Raw genomic sequence first — 14,943 nt, forward strand, 5'->3', positions numbered from 1 at the left:
GGCAGCCCACCAGGCTTTCCTGTCCCTGGGATTCTCCAGGCAAGAACACTGGAGTGGGTTGCCATTTCCTACTCCAATGCGTGAAAGTGAAAAGTGAAAGGGAAGTCGCTCAGTTGTGTCCGACTCTTCGAGACCCCATGGACTGCAGCCCACCAGGCTCCTTCGTCCATGGGATTTTCCAGGCAAGAGTACTGGAGTGGGGTGCCATTGCCTTCTCCGATAAGGTCCCTTGATAAGGAGACCCTAAACTGGGAAACCTGTCCTAATACAAGCTCTTTCTTAATGCATGTGAAAGTTGGACTGTGAGGAAAGCTGAGTGCTGAAGAATTGATGCTTTTGAACTGTGGTGTTGGAGAAGACTCTTGAGAGTCCCTTGGACTGCAAGGAGAACCAACGAGTCCATCCTAAAAGAGATCAGTCCTGGGTATTCTTTGGAAGGACTAATGCTGAAGCTGAAACTCCAGTACTTTGGCCACCTCATGTGAAGAGTTGACTCATTGGAAAGACTCTGATGCTAGGAGAAATTGGGGGCAGGAGGAGAAGGGGACGACAGAAGATGAGATGGCTGGATGTCGTCACCGACTTGATGGACATGACTTTGAGTGAACTCTGGGAGTTGGTGATGGACAGGGAGGCCTGGCATGCTGCGATTCATGGGGTCGCAAAGAGTCGGACACGACTGAGCGACTGAGCTGAACTGAACTGAAACTGGGAAACCTGTCCTAATACAATCTTTTTCTTAATTTGTGAAATTATGTGTATGAACATTTTTATAGTTTGAGAATTAGACTCCCTCTTACAATGATCTAGCACTAACATTAGTAAAATTCATGACATTCAGACTTTTTACAGAAAATGTAGGTCACACCAAAGTTTGGTTCTTTGGAAATTTGATTTTATCATATAATGTTGAAGTTGCTCAAAGAGATAAATATTCACATATTGCTTTACATAAGCAGTCAGTCATTTAGCTGGAGTTCAGAAAAAGGAAACTTTATTTCTTTTACTTACTTTGCCCCTTTATTGTACATGATAGGTAGGTTGGTAAAACAGGTGTATGTATTAGTAATTATAAACAAAAAACAAAAGAGAAAAACCCTCTCTCTTTTCAAAGGCCATGCTCAGCCAAACACAGAAAATCCCATGGACGGCAGAACCTGGTAGGCTGCAGTCCATGGGGTTGCTAAGAGTCAGACACGGCTGAACTACTTCCCCAACATTAGATATGAAAATTTCTATTAAGAACACATAAAACATGAATAAAATTTAGCACTGATGGTATTTAGGGCATAGTTAAGGCTCACACTGGAAATCATGATTTAATTGCAAAAATGCTTGAGAACCAAGGAAGGAGATTTTACGTCTCCCCATCCTAGGACTCATTTGGTGATTATTTTTCAATGATTTTTCCTTAGAAGGATAAATTTTATTTTATTATACATGTGCTCAGTCGTGTCTGACTCTTTGTGACCCCACGGACTGTAGCCCGCCAGGCTCCTCTGTTCATGGAATTTTCCAGGCAAGAATACTGGTGTGAGTTGCCATTTCCTTCTCTTTCTTCTTTATTTTATTGGTTATTAAAATAAAAGTCCAGTGATCACAGTCACTTTCTCCAGTGGGAAGCTGGCCCAAGCATCTCCACGCTAAGGCCTCTGCCCGCCCGGTCTTCATCTTACACTCCTGTCGAGCCTCTGTCTCCAGAGCAGGTGGCTGTGCTGGGAGGGACGATGCCAATCACTGGGCACCTGCTCTGCGACCTGGTGCAGACCCAGCCCTTGGAGAGGAGACGCGCCCTTGGTGGGAACAGCATCGATCCGCTTGTGGCCTTCAGGGTTGGTGTTTTACAGAAGCTGAGTAGGAAGAAGTATGGCCCAAAGGTACTAGATGTTGGAGCAGCGACTGATGGTCCCGAACCTGCCTTTCTTGGATGGAAAGGTGTCTCCAGCCAAAGGATCCTGGATGAACAGGGGCCAGCCATGCTGTTTGGGGGAGGGTGTCAGGCCAGACAGAAAATGCAAAGGCCCTGAGGCAGAAAAAGCTTTCTGAGTTAAACCACTCGTTTGGGAGAAGGGCCCAGAGAGGTGGCCCTTGCCAATCCTGTTATGGGGTTGAGAGTGTATTTGCAATGTTATGAGAAACTATGGGGGGGGGGGGTTTCAAGCAGGGGGTTGTGGGATCAGGCTTGCATTTACAGTTTGAAAGCTCAGCTGTGAAGAGGGGATTGTGGTAGAACAGGGGCAAAAGCAGACAGACCAGAAGGGAAGTTGCCCATGGCCTGAGCAATAGGTGATAGCCTTGGAGACAGGGTGGGGAAGGAAATGGCAGCCCGCTCCAGCGTCCTTGCCGGAAAGCCCACACGGGCAGAGAGGCGCGGCGGGCGCCAGTCCAAGGGGTCACAGAAGAGGTGGACACAACCTGGTGGCGAAACAACAGCAGCGTGGAGACGGAGGTGAGCAGACTGGAGGCTGAGTTTACAGGAAAAGGAAGACGAGGAAAAGACGGCATATGGCAGAAACCAGCGCAATATTGCAAAGCGATTATCCCTTGATTAAAAGCAAATCTTTTTTTTAATGAGAAAAAGAAGCTTTACTCTCAAAGGAGTCCAGTGAACGGCAACTCCATTTAGAAGCTGGCTGCAAATGTTTCTAGGTCTTTGTTTTGCTTTTGCGTTTTTAAATGCACTGATTGGACACAGACAGAATTGTGCTTGTATGCCAGCATGAGTTGGTTTTGCTTCTGGCTGTGCGTCGAGGCATGTGAAATCTTAGTTCCTCAACCTGGGATGGAACCTGTGCCCCTGCAGTGGACGCATGGAGTCTTCACCACTGGACAGTCAGGGAGCTTCAGTGTGAGTTTGGTTTTAACACAGACGGTATCATCCTGTAGAGGGTTCATTCAGCAGTATTTCTGGACATTTACCTATCCTATTACCCTTGTATGAGAAGGAAATGGCAACCCACTGCAGTACTCGTGCCTGGAAACTTCCATGGATGAAGGAGCCTGGTGGGCTACAGTCCACGGGGCTGCAGAGCCGGACAGTCCACGGGGCTGCATTGCCGGACAGTCCACGGGGCTGCAGAGCCGGACAGACCCGAGACTCCGCTTCGCCTTCACGCATTCGTCCTTGTGCAAAGGCCCTGGGACAGCTGCACACTGTTCAACAGTGTTTGTAAGCCAGAAGCAATTTCCGGGCGGTGACCTGCTCCCTTAAATCCTTTTTTCCAAGCCTTTCTTTCCTAATTGTGGTTTTCTTCCTTCAGCAAGTCGTGTCAGACTAAATAAAGAGGTAAACTGAGGCAAGCTGGAACTACCAGAAAGTGAGATTACTTGGGAATAGAATAGGAATTGCAGTTTGACGAAATGCAGATCCCAGGAGGCTACAGGCGAGCCAGTTAGGCGCAGGGGCTGTAGAGGGGCCGGGGTGGGGTGGGGTGGGGGGCGGCGAGCGGGGCGCGGTCAAGCAGGGTCATCAGCTCGAGCACCGCCGAGACTCTGGCTGTTACTGGTCAGGAAGCAAGGGGGCCGTCAGCAGGACCAGCCTTTCGGCGAATCCTGGCTCAGTTCTTAAGTTCAACATTTCTTTCTTTTCAGGGCCCCAGGGCGTGAGATCTGCGTTTTAGATCGTTGTGCTTTCACAGCTGTGAATTCTTTCTAACTGAAAACCTTGCCTTTTAGTTTCTTGGTGCTCTCTTCATTCAAGGACGGCACCCGGGTGCTTCCCAAATGCTCACAGCGCCTGATTATGTAGACGCAGCAAGCCTCCTGGATCCTGTGCCCTTGAACTGTACCAGCCTGGTGCTTACAACACATTTTGAAGCAGGCCTTGACACTGTGGGCCTTCAGCCTGAGGCAGAACGTCATCTGGGCGCTCTGAGCATGGAAACAATGAAAAATAATGTTCAGCGGATGTCACAAGCGATTCACCACTCGGACAGTGATGGTTTTCAGCGTAGGCCGAAATGAGGTTATTTTCTTCTGCTCCAAAACATCCTGGAAATAGCCTGCCTCCTGAATTCTGGGGACAGCTCAGGAGGGAGAGGTGATGGGCAAGTTAATATTGATGCTGGGTTCCCCCCACTATTTTATGATGAAAATTTCAAACGTACAGAGCAGATTTAAAAATTGCAGTGAACACTCCTATGCCTACTGTCTAGATTCAACATCCACTCTACTGGTCTGATCTTATATAACTATCTGATCCTGCTTGTGCCCTCACAGACAGATCAATCCACCTTCTTTTTAATGATTCTTAAAGCACACGGTATATATCAGGACACTGTGTCCCTAAACTTTCAGCAGGAGAACCACCAACTAGACTTTAATATTTACGATTTTTGATTTCTTTAAAAAATATAATTTTTTAAATATAGGAAGGATATTTTTATCCAGTGAAATGCACAGATCTCAAGGGGACCATCAGTTTGACAAATGCCGCCACTAAGCTCCTTACAATATCTGCTGACATCATGATGTTGGCCTTTGCTCAAGGGATTGCAGCCTTTAAGACATCCTGCTGAGACTGTCCTGATGGAACTAAAGTCTACCATTTCAGACCTTCCGATGGGGCTCGAGTTGGGAGGGGCCCTTTCCTTTTGTGCTGTCTAATGTCCCTGGATTTACAAACTTAGAAAAAATAGAGTTCATTTTTATATATCACTCTGTATTAAAAGTAGAAAGAACACAGAGAACCTAGAAAAAGGCTAGAGAAAATTAACTGGAAAAAAATGGGATGGGAGAGGGAATAATTTCAGGGAAAAGCACATTCCTGCAAGCATTCTGGCTGGAGTTGGGCAAGGCTATAAAGTATGCAAAGAATTTGATAACACGCACATTAATGGCCCGTATTATGTAAAAATTATGGCCGGTACAAAAGCAGGACACTTGTGGAGGGTCTTGAAATATAGCATTGGGCTTTCAAAAGCTGCTTCGGAAAGGCCGACCAAAAGTGCACAACCTTCAAATGAAGAAAACTGAAACATTCTGCGAATTACTAACCACCACTCTCCTTGTCATCAACCATGGGAACGGTAGTCTGCGACAGTCTCAACAAAGTTGAAAACGCTGAGTTGAGCTTTTTTTTTTTTTTTTTAAGTTTGAGGCCAGAATCAACACATTCTTTTGGATGCTGCCTAATTGTTTTCATGTTTAATATGCACGCTGGTGATATCAGTTTTGAAAACTGTGAAACATTACAGGGAAGAAGGATATAGAAAGGAGTACGGTTCTAACCCCCACCTGCAGAGATGAGCGCGAGCAGCCAACTTCTCCCCCTGCGTTTAGTTTTCACACGGCGTTTCTTGGACGACCGTTCTTTCCACAACCAGCCCTTTCGAACAAAAACGTCAGAAAATATCCACTAACGTCTTTCCCTTTCTCTGCCGGATGGGATCCAGAGATCGCTTATAGGCTGGAAGCGTTCTGGATTAAAAGAGAGACCTTGGAAGACAAAGGAACTGCAAAGAGACACGCAAAACATCACGCCTTTATTTTGGTGAATTAGCAACAAAGAAAAGGATTAGCGTGGACGGGTACTTTTCAAAAATGTTTTTTTCCCTCGGGCTCCCGCTAGGGTGGAGGAAGTTGCCCGGCTCCGAGGGCGGGTGGACTGGAGTAGAGAGACGGACGGGGCGCGTCCCTCCCGCCTGCGCCCCCGCGGGGACGGCCTGGAGGGGGGGCGGCCGGCAGGTGCCCGCGTCCCCCTCCCTCTCCACCCCTCCAGCCCGCGGAGGGCCTCGCCCCTGGCGGGCGGGCCTCCCCCCTGGCGGGCGCGGGCCTGGGGCGCGGGGGCGGGCAGGCCGCGGGGGGCGGGGCGGGGCCGGGGAGGAGCGCCCGGGGGGCGGGGCGGAGCGCGCGGCCGGGGGAGGAGCGCCCGGGCGGGCGGGGAGGCCCGCGGGGAGGAGGCCCGGCGCGCGGCGGGCAGCGCCGGCCCCTCCCTCCGCGAGCAGCTGCGGCCTCGGCGCGCGGCGGGCGGCGGGCGGCGGCGGGCGGCGGGTGGGGGTCCCGCGCTCCGGCGCCCAGAGCCAGGCGGAGACCCTGGCGGCGGCCGCGGCCCCGACTCGCGGCGCCTGCTGCGCTCCGGGCCGGCATGTCGGAGGCGGGCGGGCCCGCGCCCGGGGCGCCCCCGCTGCCCCCCGCGCCCCCGCAGGGCCCCCCGGGCGCGACGGCCGGGGGCGCGGGCTCCTGCGGGCCGGCCGCGGCGGGGGCGGCGGCGGGCGCGGCCGAGGGCCCGGGCGGCGGCTGCTCGGCCCGGATCGCCGTGAAGAAGGCGCAGCTGCGCTCCGCCCCGCGGGCCAAGAAGCTGGAGAAACTCGGGGTGTACTCCGCCTGCAAGGTAGGCGCGCCGCCCGGCCCCCGCCCGCCCCCGGGCCGAAGAGCCGCCCCGGGCCGAGCCCCGTCGCGGGGCGCCGACCCGAGAGGACCCCTCCCCCCCCCAGGCGTTGCTCCGCGTCCGCGCTGCCCTGGGGCGCTGCTGCTCTGTAGGAGCTCGCCGCAGGCGCCTTCCGGGAGCGGAGCGGGTCCCAGGGAGCCCCTCTCGGGGGCCTGCGCGCCCCCCCTGGGTCCTCGTCCCCTCTGGGCGGAGCTGGGTGGAAGTGGGGGCGCGACCCCGGACTCGGGGCGCGCGGGGCGGGGGGAGCGGCCGCGGGGTCCCGGGGCGCTGCGCGTGCGGGCGGCCGGGCGCCCCGTGCTTTGCTTTGCAGCCGGGACGCTGCCCCGGCTCTCGGCTGTAAACAGCACTCCCGGCTCTTCTGCCCGTCCGGACGCGGCGCCGCCTGGGGGCCGCTGTCAGCTCGGCCTGGACCGGGTGACGGCGGGGCGGGGACGGGCGTCCCGGCCCTGCGCCCCCCGCAGAGGGGGCCAGGCCGGGCGCTCGGGGTCAGTAACCCCGCGCGCGCGTCCCCCGGCCCGGGGGCTTCAGCGTCTGCAGGGGATTCTCGGCTCCTGGGCGCGCTCCCCTCCGCGCCGCTCACGCCCTGTGTGGACCCTGCCCGGTTCCGTGCAGGCTTGTCGCCTGGGGTAGCATGCACTCACGCTTGAGTGCTCACGGGCATCTCCCGGGCGCCGCTTCCATTTTCACGCGATGTCCGAAGGGCTGGGACGAGGCTGAGAGGCTGCTCTCTGGGGGTGCGATGCTGGGCGGCTCACAGGCCCCATCCCGCGGGCAAACCCCAGTGCCACCCGGGACGGTGTCGGATTACTGAAACTGGGCGACAGCGGTGCCCCGAGGCTGGTGTTTCTGAAGGAGCAAAAGTGACCGAGGAGGAGAGTGCTTCTTAGAAGGGCCCGGGGGGTGCCTGGCAGGCGCCGTAGATGAGAGAACGAGGCGGGGGAGCCGCGGGCGCAAGGCAGGTCTGCGCCGGGCCGGGAACGGGCCCAGGTACCCGGCGGCCGCGGGTTCGGAACCAGAGGGGCTCGGCCCGGCGGCGCTTGTCCGCTCCGAGTTTCTAGTGTGGTCTTTTAATCGGGTTCCTTCTCACCCTGCTGCTCCCCTAACTTGCCTGAAGTTTTGGTTCTGTCTAAAACCCTTGAGTATCTGCCCTGCATTCATATTTTTAATCCTTTCAAATGTCCGTGAGTGAAATTAGCGCCTTTTCTAAAGTTTATAACTTGACTGTTTTACGTGCACGTTAACAACCAAACCTATTGGAACGGAACGCCTTGTCATCGAAGGTCTCTCTTCTTGCTCCTGGGAGGCTGAGGCTCCATATCCAGGTGCTCGTTAGTTCATGCAGTGTTAGAGGGATTCCCATCAGGGTGCCAGGCGTCGTGCTAGCTGGGACAGTGGCACCCAGAATGTGTCCTTCTGGGGCTACTGGCCGGACGTGTGCGCGGCCTTTCGTGCCAGTGGTGGGTGAGCCAGTTACAGCGAATCTCAGAAAACTTGCCTTTTTAGAATGCTGTTGGCACTCAGACCAGGCCCTTCACGGACTGAAAAGCGCGGGTTGGGTAGGAGTAGCTTCCTGGAGGAAGCGTCAGTGGGCGCTAAGAACTCTTGGCGGCGCAGGGTGGGGTGAGCTGCAGCCTCTAGTAGTGAAGAGACTGAGAGCAGTTCTGACAGCTTGGAGCTGGGCCAGCAGGGCCTGGAGGGCTGGTGGGGAGGTGTACGTGTGGTCAAGAGGGAGGACAGGGGTCTTAACGTTGTCTCAGGTTTCTGTCCGTGTTTTACCTGCTCTTGAGTGTGAGGAGGTGCAGGAGACCAGCATCTGTGTTCCTTTCTGAGCTTGCCTGTACCTTTTATATAAGAAAGCCCCAAAGGACAGATTCCCCTACCTTCTGTCACTGATCGGCCACTTGGCAAAAGTGGCATCTCTCTGGAAAGAGGAGTACTTTCCTGGGGGTGGGGGTGGGTGGGTGTTGGAGTTATTGAAAGAAAATAGGCCTCAGACCTGATAAAAGTCTGGCCTTTAAACTTCACAAACAAGCAGAAAAAGAAGGGAGCTAGTTCCTAGCCAGGGAGGGGCACCACACCCCGGAGAGAAAAAAAAAAGAAACAGACTTGTTTTGCAGGATCCGGAGTAGAGCTCTTGGAACTGTGTCCTGGCCCAGGTCGCTCAGGTGACCCAGGCAGAGTGCTCGTTAAAAATGTAGGTCTGAGCACATTCTGTCCCTACTGACCCTTAATTTCTCTTTACCGCAAGACCCTGCATGGGCTGGCCACTGCTGTCTCTCCGGCCCCTTTTGAGGGCCGTGCATTGCAAGGTTCCCTTCTGCCTCAGGGCCTTTGCACATACTGTTCACCAGGACCGAAAGTTCCTCTTCCCTCACCTTCAAGCGAACTCCCAGCTCTTCCTGCAAACCTGATTCCTTGCATCACATTCAGAACCCTATTCAGCCTTCCCATTCTAAATTTTCAGAACCCCTCTCTGTACTCATGTCTTCTTCCTGGTGCTTTTGTCTTGACTTTTAATTGTGTGATTATTTGATAATATGTTTGTCACTCTGGATAGATCCTAAGTGATGTGGTTATTGACTGGCTGAGTGAACTAGAAAAAACCGAGATGATTCACTGCTAGAAGACCAGTAGTGAAATTGTAGCCTGATCACTCTTTGACAGCTGGGTGGAGGGAATTGGTGATTTTTCACCTAGGGCCTTTCCAGGGCTCTCACAGATGTGCATAGGACTAGATTTTTAGTGTTATAGGAGCGCCGAGTAAGTTACAAGGAGCCCAAATCCATATCTGTTTGAATGAGAGTGTAATTTATGTACCGGAAAGCCAAAACCATTACCTGATTCTTCCTAGTGAAATAGGCCATTTCTCGAGGAGAGGAGGCTGGAGGGGGTGGTGGGCGAGAGCCCCGTGCGTTCACACTTCAGGCCCCGGTGCGTGACCTTGGATGCGGACTTTACCTCACTCTCCGTCTCCTTGCCTACAGCGCGGGGCTCGGAGCCGCCACCTCGCAGGGTGACACTGCGGACTTCAGATGGGCTACTGTGTCTGAGCACCAGCAGGCGCGTGGTCCCTGGTGCATCCTCTCAGCAGCTCAGAGGAGGGTACCCTGGAGGCGTGGGAGTCGAGAAGGAACGCGGGGCTTGGTCTCGGGTCTCAGCTCTGCCGCATGTGTGGCCTTGGGCACCAGCCACGGAGTTTCCCTCTGAACCTGGCTTGCTTCATCTCTAAGACGGAGACCATGACTTCAGCCTTGAAGTTCAAAGACAGAAGGTCCCAGAATGTTCCTGGAACCTTAGACTGTTGTTGGGTCCGCACTGGCAAAATGAATCTGCCTGGTGCTGAAACAGAAATAGTTTCTGATGTAGAAAACAAGCTTATAGTTACCAGGAGAGAAAGCCGTGGGGGGGGATAAATTGGGAGATTGGGGTCGACGTGTGCGCGCTGCTGTGTATCAGATAAGCAAGGAAATAGTCCTCAACAACCTGTGGTTCCCTCCACGGGAAAAGACTCTAAGGAAGAGTGGGTGTATGTGTCTGTGTAGCTGATTCACGTTGGTGTACACCTGAAGCTAACGCAACGCTGTAAATCCACAGTACTCCACTAAAAATTACTAGAAACAAGAAAAGAAGTTGCGTGGCACTGTGCTCAGGGTTCCAGTCAGGGGCCGCCAGGCAGTTCCAGAGCACGCAGTTGATGGGACTCCGGGCTGAGAGCCATGCTTGAGACAGAGACGTGGGCACAGGGCTAGAAAATTACTCATTTAAAGAATAATGGCTTATCGTCTGGAAGGGGCCCTGGGTGTGAACCACTGTGGGCACAGGCACCGGTGCCGCTGTGAGAGTGAAAGCTCCCTGTGTTGGGGGTGTTGGGGCTGCTGGCACTCGAGGGGGGACGAGAACCAGCCTTGAAGTTGAGGGGAGCATGGGAAGCCTTTGTTTGCGTTTGTCCATCCTCCTGGGAGCAGATTGCTGTTCCAGCATCTGGAGCAGCGGCTCTTACCCAGGAGCTCTTGTGCCCCCCGCGGGATGTTTGGCAAAGTCTGGGGACATTTTTGGCAATTGTAATGGGGGGAGGCAGCCCTGTGGGCAGCTGGTGAACAGGCCCAGGGTGTTGGTGACGTCCCATGGTGCGGGCCGCCCCTCTGCATCTGCCGCGGGGGCCCAGCCCCCGAGACAACGGTGCAGAAGCCGAGAAACTGCTTCAGGAGAACGTTGATTTGCCCCCAAATACCATAACTTTGTAGCCGGGGAAAAAATGAATACTTTTCATGTTAATTTGAATAGCACTCAAAATCTGAAAAAAATCTCGTTTGTGAATCCTGGGCATATTTTTAAACAGCTTTATTTTGTATAATTTATAGACCATAAAACTCACCAACTGTGTGTAGTCAGATGCTTTTTCGTGAACGTGCCCAGCAGTGCTTACGTGACCGCAGTCCAGCGTTACCACTCTGCCATCCCTCCCACCCCCTGAAAGTCTGGTCACCACCCCCCCACCTCCCACTGAGGGCACCCTTTTAAAAGGTGATGTTTTATGTCAGGTGATTGTTGGTTTCCAAACAGAAACAAGTATCTTTTGGGCGACATTTTCAGATCAGCAGTATTGTTACAGCAAAGCACAGCACACCCAGGTGGGTAGATAAAACGTTTAAAACAAAAAACCCTACTCAGCCTCTAGCCACATTGCTCTAAAAGGGGGTGACGTGGAACCAAGCACTGGGGCAGAATGTTTCATCTGGCAGGCACCATACAGAAAGTGAGAAAGATGAGCAAGTTGAATTATTTCCTCCTAAACTCTCAGAGAAGATTGAAATGCCAGCCTGCAAAGCCTTCAGATTACAATTTGCTGTTTTATGTAACTGAGAAAAGTAGTTTATAGGGCAAAACAGCACAAAAATCTGCTGAGGACTGTTTTGTTTTAGGAAGCCTGTGCTTGCAAAAGCAGTGTTTTCTGAGGCCGTGCTGGTGGGTCTTGTGTGTGTTTGTGTTTACCATTCAGTAGGTCTAAATCTTACCCGTCCACACTGGCAGGATTTAATCCCGCGTCCATTTAATTCTGTAAATGCACGGGTCTGACCAGTTGTAGGGATCGTAGAAGGTGAAACATGGTCTCATTCCAGGTGCCGTGGAACAGTCAGAACATCTTCTCAGCTGGATACTCAGCTCAGTGCCAGTAAAGCCTGGGCTCAGGGGCTTCTGACCGAGTTGTCTGTTCCACCCTGAGAGGAAGGTTTGGGAAGAGTTGTCAGAGGTTTCTGGCTCTGGACAGTCTCCTAATTCGAACCCGACTCCACGCTTTGAAACTGCCGCAGTGCCTGTGTGGGACTGCAGGCCACCCGACCTCCTGGAGGGTCGCCTGCCCCCCAGCCCGGCGCCCCCAGGCAGGCCTCGCCTGCCAGCCTTTCCGTCTCCCACGGGAGGCGCGGGAGGCGCGGAGGCAGGGGCCGCCCCGTCGGCTTACCGGGAAGACGAGATCGTGGAGCTTCTCCGAGCCTTCTCAGAACACAGGCACTCCACTGACGTCCGCTTCACTTTCTGGCCGTTTCCGTCGCTGTCGGCGGCTCTGTCGCTAGCGTGCGTTTTGCTGCTTGTCATCTGATGCTCCCACCTGGGGGACAGAGAGGCTGGGAGGCCGTCTCAGCCACCGGCGGGGCCGGGCGCGGAGGAGGGAGCCGCCCCCGCCCGCGTCCTCCGCGTCCCAGGGCAGGGCGCCTTCCTGCAGATGGGCCACCGGCGGCCTGCGTTCCTGGCAGGCCTTCTCGCGCGCCTCCTATTTGATGTTTATTGTGCTCCTATTGAGAGGGATGTTCAAAGGCTTTCTCTAGTTCATTGAGACGTCCAGGCCGTAAAGCGAGCAGAGTAGCTGTTCTTTATGACTGGCCCGGGGCAGACAGATGCTTGCCCTAGATTGCTTTAAAGCTGACAATCGAGAGCGCCACCGCGCTGGCCCCAGAGAGTTCCCTGTGGAAGGGAGATGAAAGGGGTATCAACTCGGGCCGTCCTAGGTGCCAGGTGGGCTGGAGAGGTGAGGACTCACGGGTCCTGGGAACTCAGGAGTCCCCGAATAGCTGCAGATAAGACTGCACACGCGGCAGAATTCCAGCACGATCCAGACGAAGCAGTCTCTCTGCACTTGTGCTGCGCGGCCGGTGCGGTGCTCAGGTCTTCAGCGTGTGTGAGGGTCTGGGGGTGCGCTTCCGCGTATTTGCACGTCCATGCTGCTGTCACGCAGATATCGCTGTGGAGCGTTCCCAGCCCCCCAGAGGCCTCGTGTGCGCCCTCACCGCCGGTGCCCTTTTCTGTGATGCTCCTTGCCAGAGACTAGCTTTGCCTCCCTTGGAGGTCACATCAGTGGAGTCACAGCGCGTCGTGGCCTCCTTGCCTCTGGCCCTGGCCCTCCACGTGGCAGCCTAGGCTGCCTGTGTGTTCTCAGCTGTAGCCCTAGTTCATAAAAGCCCATGTTTTTAAGCTAGAAAACAAGTTAAAATTGGTTAACCATTTACAGAATGGAAGCCATTGGATGTGGACAGCTTACTAGGATGAATTTTAATTAGGCTTGTGAAACATTTATTTTATTTTTTTGTGGCTGCACCGCTCTGCGTGGCTTATGGGGTCTCAGTTCCCTGACCAGGGATTGAACCCAGGCTGCCCGCAGTGAAACCACGGCTTCCTAACCCCTGGACTGCTGGGGAAGTCCCCTGGTTAGGCTTCTGAAAGAAAAGATCGGAATTTGATCTTCAGATGTACTGGAAGAACCCACGAGGGTAAGAATGTGGCGGGAAATCTGGGAGGTGTGCCGGCTGCGCTGATGGAGAGAGGGGCTGGGTGAGAGGAGGACCCTGCAGCCGGTGGCCTCCTCCTCCCTGCAGCCCTGGGGAGCCCTTGCTGGTGACTGTCACGCCAAGTCCTGCCGTCACCCCCCCTTGGCTCTGGAAGGTGACCGAGCCGGCCACACAGAGCCGTGCATATTGCGTGCAGTCGCTGGGTTCCTAGAAGGCTGGCTGGAGTCTGGTCCAGAAGGCTCCAGTGGACGCTGACACCTCCCTGTTACTGGCCCAGGGGGTGGACACGCAGCACAGAGATGGTTCCTCCTGGTTCACACCCACCCGATCTCCAGAACTGTCTGCTGAGGCTGCTAAGGGCCCCGTCCTCCCCAGGAGCAGCAGTGGGGCGGCTCGATTACTGTACAGCCTCTGGTTTTCCCAAACAGCTCATCCTTGGAAACCCGTGTTAAATATTGAAGATGAACTTACTATTTAATGGAATCATATGGACCGTACAGTAACCTTTTCTGTAGTTGACAGGGTTAACACCCTGGGGTTTTCATCTTTTTGTCTTGCATGTGCGCATATGTAACACGGGGGTGTCATCCCCGTGCCATTTATATATTCACTCAACATTTGTTTCCATGGGCAACTTGGGAAGGTTGCCGCTCAGGTAGGCTTTCCTTTTTAAAACTTCTCACTGGAGGGCAGTTGCGGAGCAGCGCTGTGTCAGCTTCGCGTGTCCAGCAGAGCGAATCCGTCACACAGACAAGCACCCTGTTTCGATTCTCGCCCGCTCAGGTCACCACTGCGCGCTGGGGAGCGTTTGTGCTGCGAGGCATGTCCTTGAGTGAAGGTGAGAGTCGCTTAGTTGGGACCCCATGGACTATACACTCCCTGGAATTCTCCAGGCCGGAGTACTGGAGTGGGCAGCCTTTCCCTCCTCCAGGGGATCTTCCTGACCCAGGGATGGAACCCAGGTCTCCCGCACTGCAGGCGGTGCTCCGCCAGCTGCGCCGCGGGGAGGCCCGCAGTGTGGCCTCGCCAGTCATCCCTGTGGCTCGAGGCAGTGTGTTTACATCCACTCCAGCCTCCCAGTCTGTTCCTCCTCGCACGGTAGGCTTTCTTTAATCTGTTCTTCTGTTTGTACCCAGAGGCCCAGACACAGGACTTACTATGTTTTTAATCAGAAGTCAAATGCATTTATTTTGGAAAGAAAAGTGTGAATGATGTTTCTAACGATTCCCTTGGAGTGACGCACCACCTCATCTTAGGAGGGGGTTTCCTGTAGTCTCTTCAGTGACCTCAGGGCAAGGTGTGAGGGGTGTTTCCATGGAGACCACATCGTGGAGCCCGCCCCCACCCGTGCTGGGCCTGGGCAGCCTCCTGGGGGAGGCCTCTGTGACCGCGGGAGAGTCCAGGAGCGCAGGGTGACCCCTAACATCCTAGTGACTGCTGGCCGTTGCTCGTCTGCGTCAGCTCTAACAAGCGGGTGTTCAAGCTGGCTGGCAGGAGGCCAGGGAGGCCAAGGTCAGCGCGCTTGGAAACAGCGACCTGAGTCCTGGCAGCCAGGCCTCGCGCGTCCCCGCAGGACCACCTGCCCGGCCACCTCCTGGGGACGTGTCCACCAGCGCAGGCAGGACACGGGCTGGGGGGCTCCCCAGCGTTCTGCTTTCATGCTGTGAGTCTTCGGGTCAGTGAGGGTCCCGCCCCCTCTACAAGCCTTGGATCTCAGGGCTGTTGAGTGGAGAGAGGGGTCCTGCCAGCATCCCCGTTCATCCGGCAAGACCT

General features: G+C 54.7%; 1 protein-coding gene and 1 long non-coding RNA gene across 12 annotated transcripts in view; one reads left to right on the forward strand and one right to left on the reverse strand.

Moving 5' to 3' along the window:
* Window positions 1-14,943, forward strand: part of KAT2B (lysine acetyltransferase 2B) — a 109,250-nt gene that overhangs the window by 7,671 nt on the left and 86,636 nt on the right. For 6 of the 10 annotated variants that reach the window (XR_011255502.1, XR_011255508.1, XR_011255509.1 and 3 more), the window contains exon 1: window positions 6,003-6,331. The exons of 1 other annotated variant lie outside the window; for it this stretch is intronic. Coding sequence is in view for 4 of the 9 variants with exons in the window: in XM_069582526.1 (XP_069438627.1) it covers window positions 6,086-6,331 (246 nt within the window). In the remaining 5 variants the exon portion in view is untranslated. Of the gene's footprint in view, window positions 1-5,983; window positions 6,332-14,943 lie in introns of those variants that run through there. 3 more of the 10 variants (XM_069582560.1, XM_069582518.1, XM_069582508.1) reach the window with 3 other exon arrangements.
* Window positions 8,389-12,846, reverse strand: LOC138436621 (uncharacterized). 2 transcript variants are annotated; one of them, XR_011255501.1, is made up of 3 exons: window positions 11,850-12,836; window positions 11,404-11,607; window positions 8,389-9,727 (listed from the first exon to the last, which is right to left on the reverse strand). It is a non-coding gene; the product is annotated as an uncharacterized lncRNA (long non-coding RNA). The 2 variants fall into 2 exon arrangements; XR_011255500.1 differs by lacking the exon at window positions 8,389-9,727 and having other exon boundaries at window positions 10,717-11,607; window positions 11,850-12,846.

Source organism: Ovis canadensis, chromosome 1 (assembly GCF_042477335.2).
Source record: "Ovis canadensis isolate MfBH-ARS-UI-01 breed Bighorn chromosome 1, ARS-UI_OviCan_v2, whole genome shotgun sequence".
NCBI classification, from domain to species: Eukaryota; Metazoa; Chordata; class Mammalia; order Artiodactyla; family Bovidae; genus Ovis; species Ovis canadensis.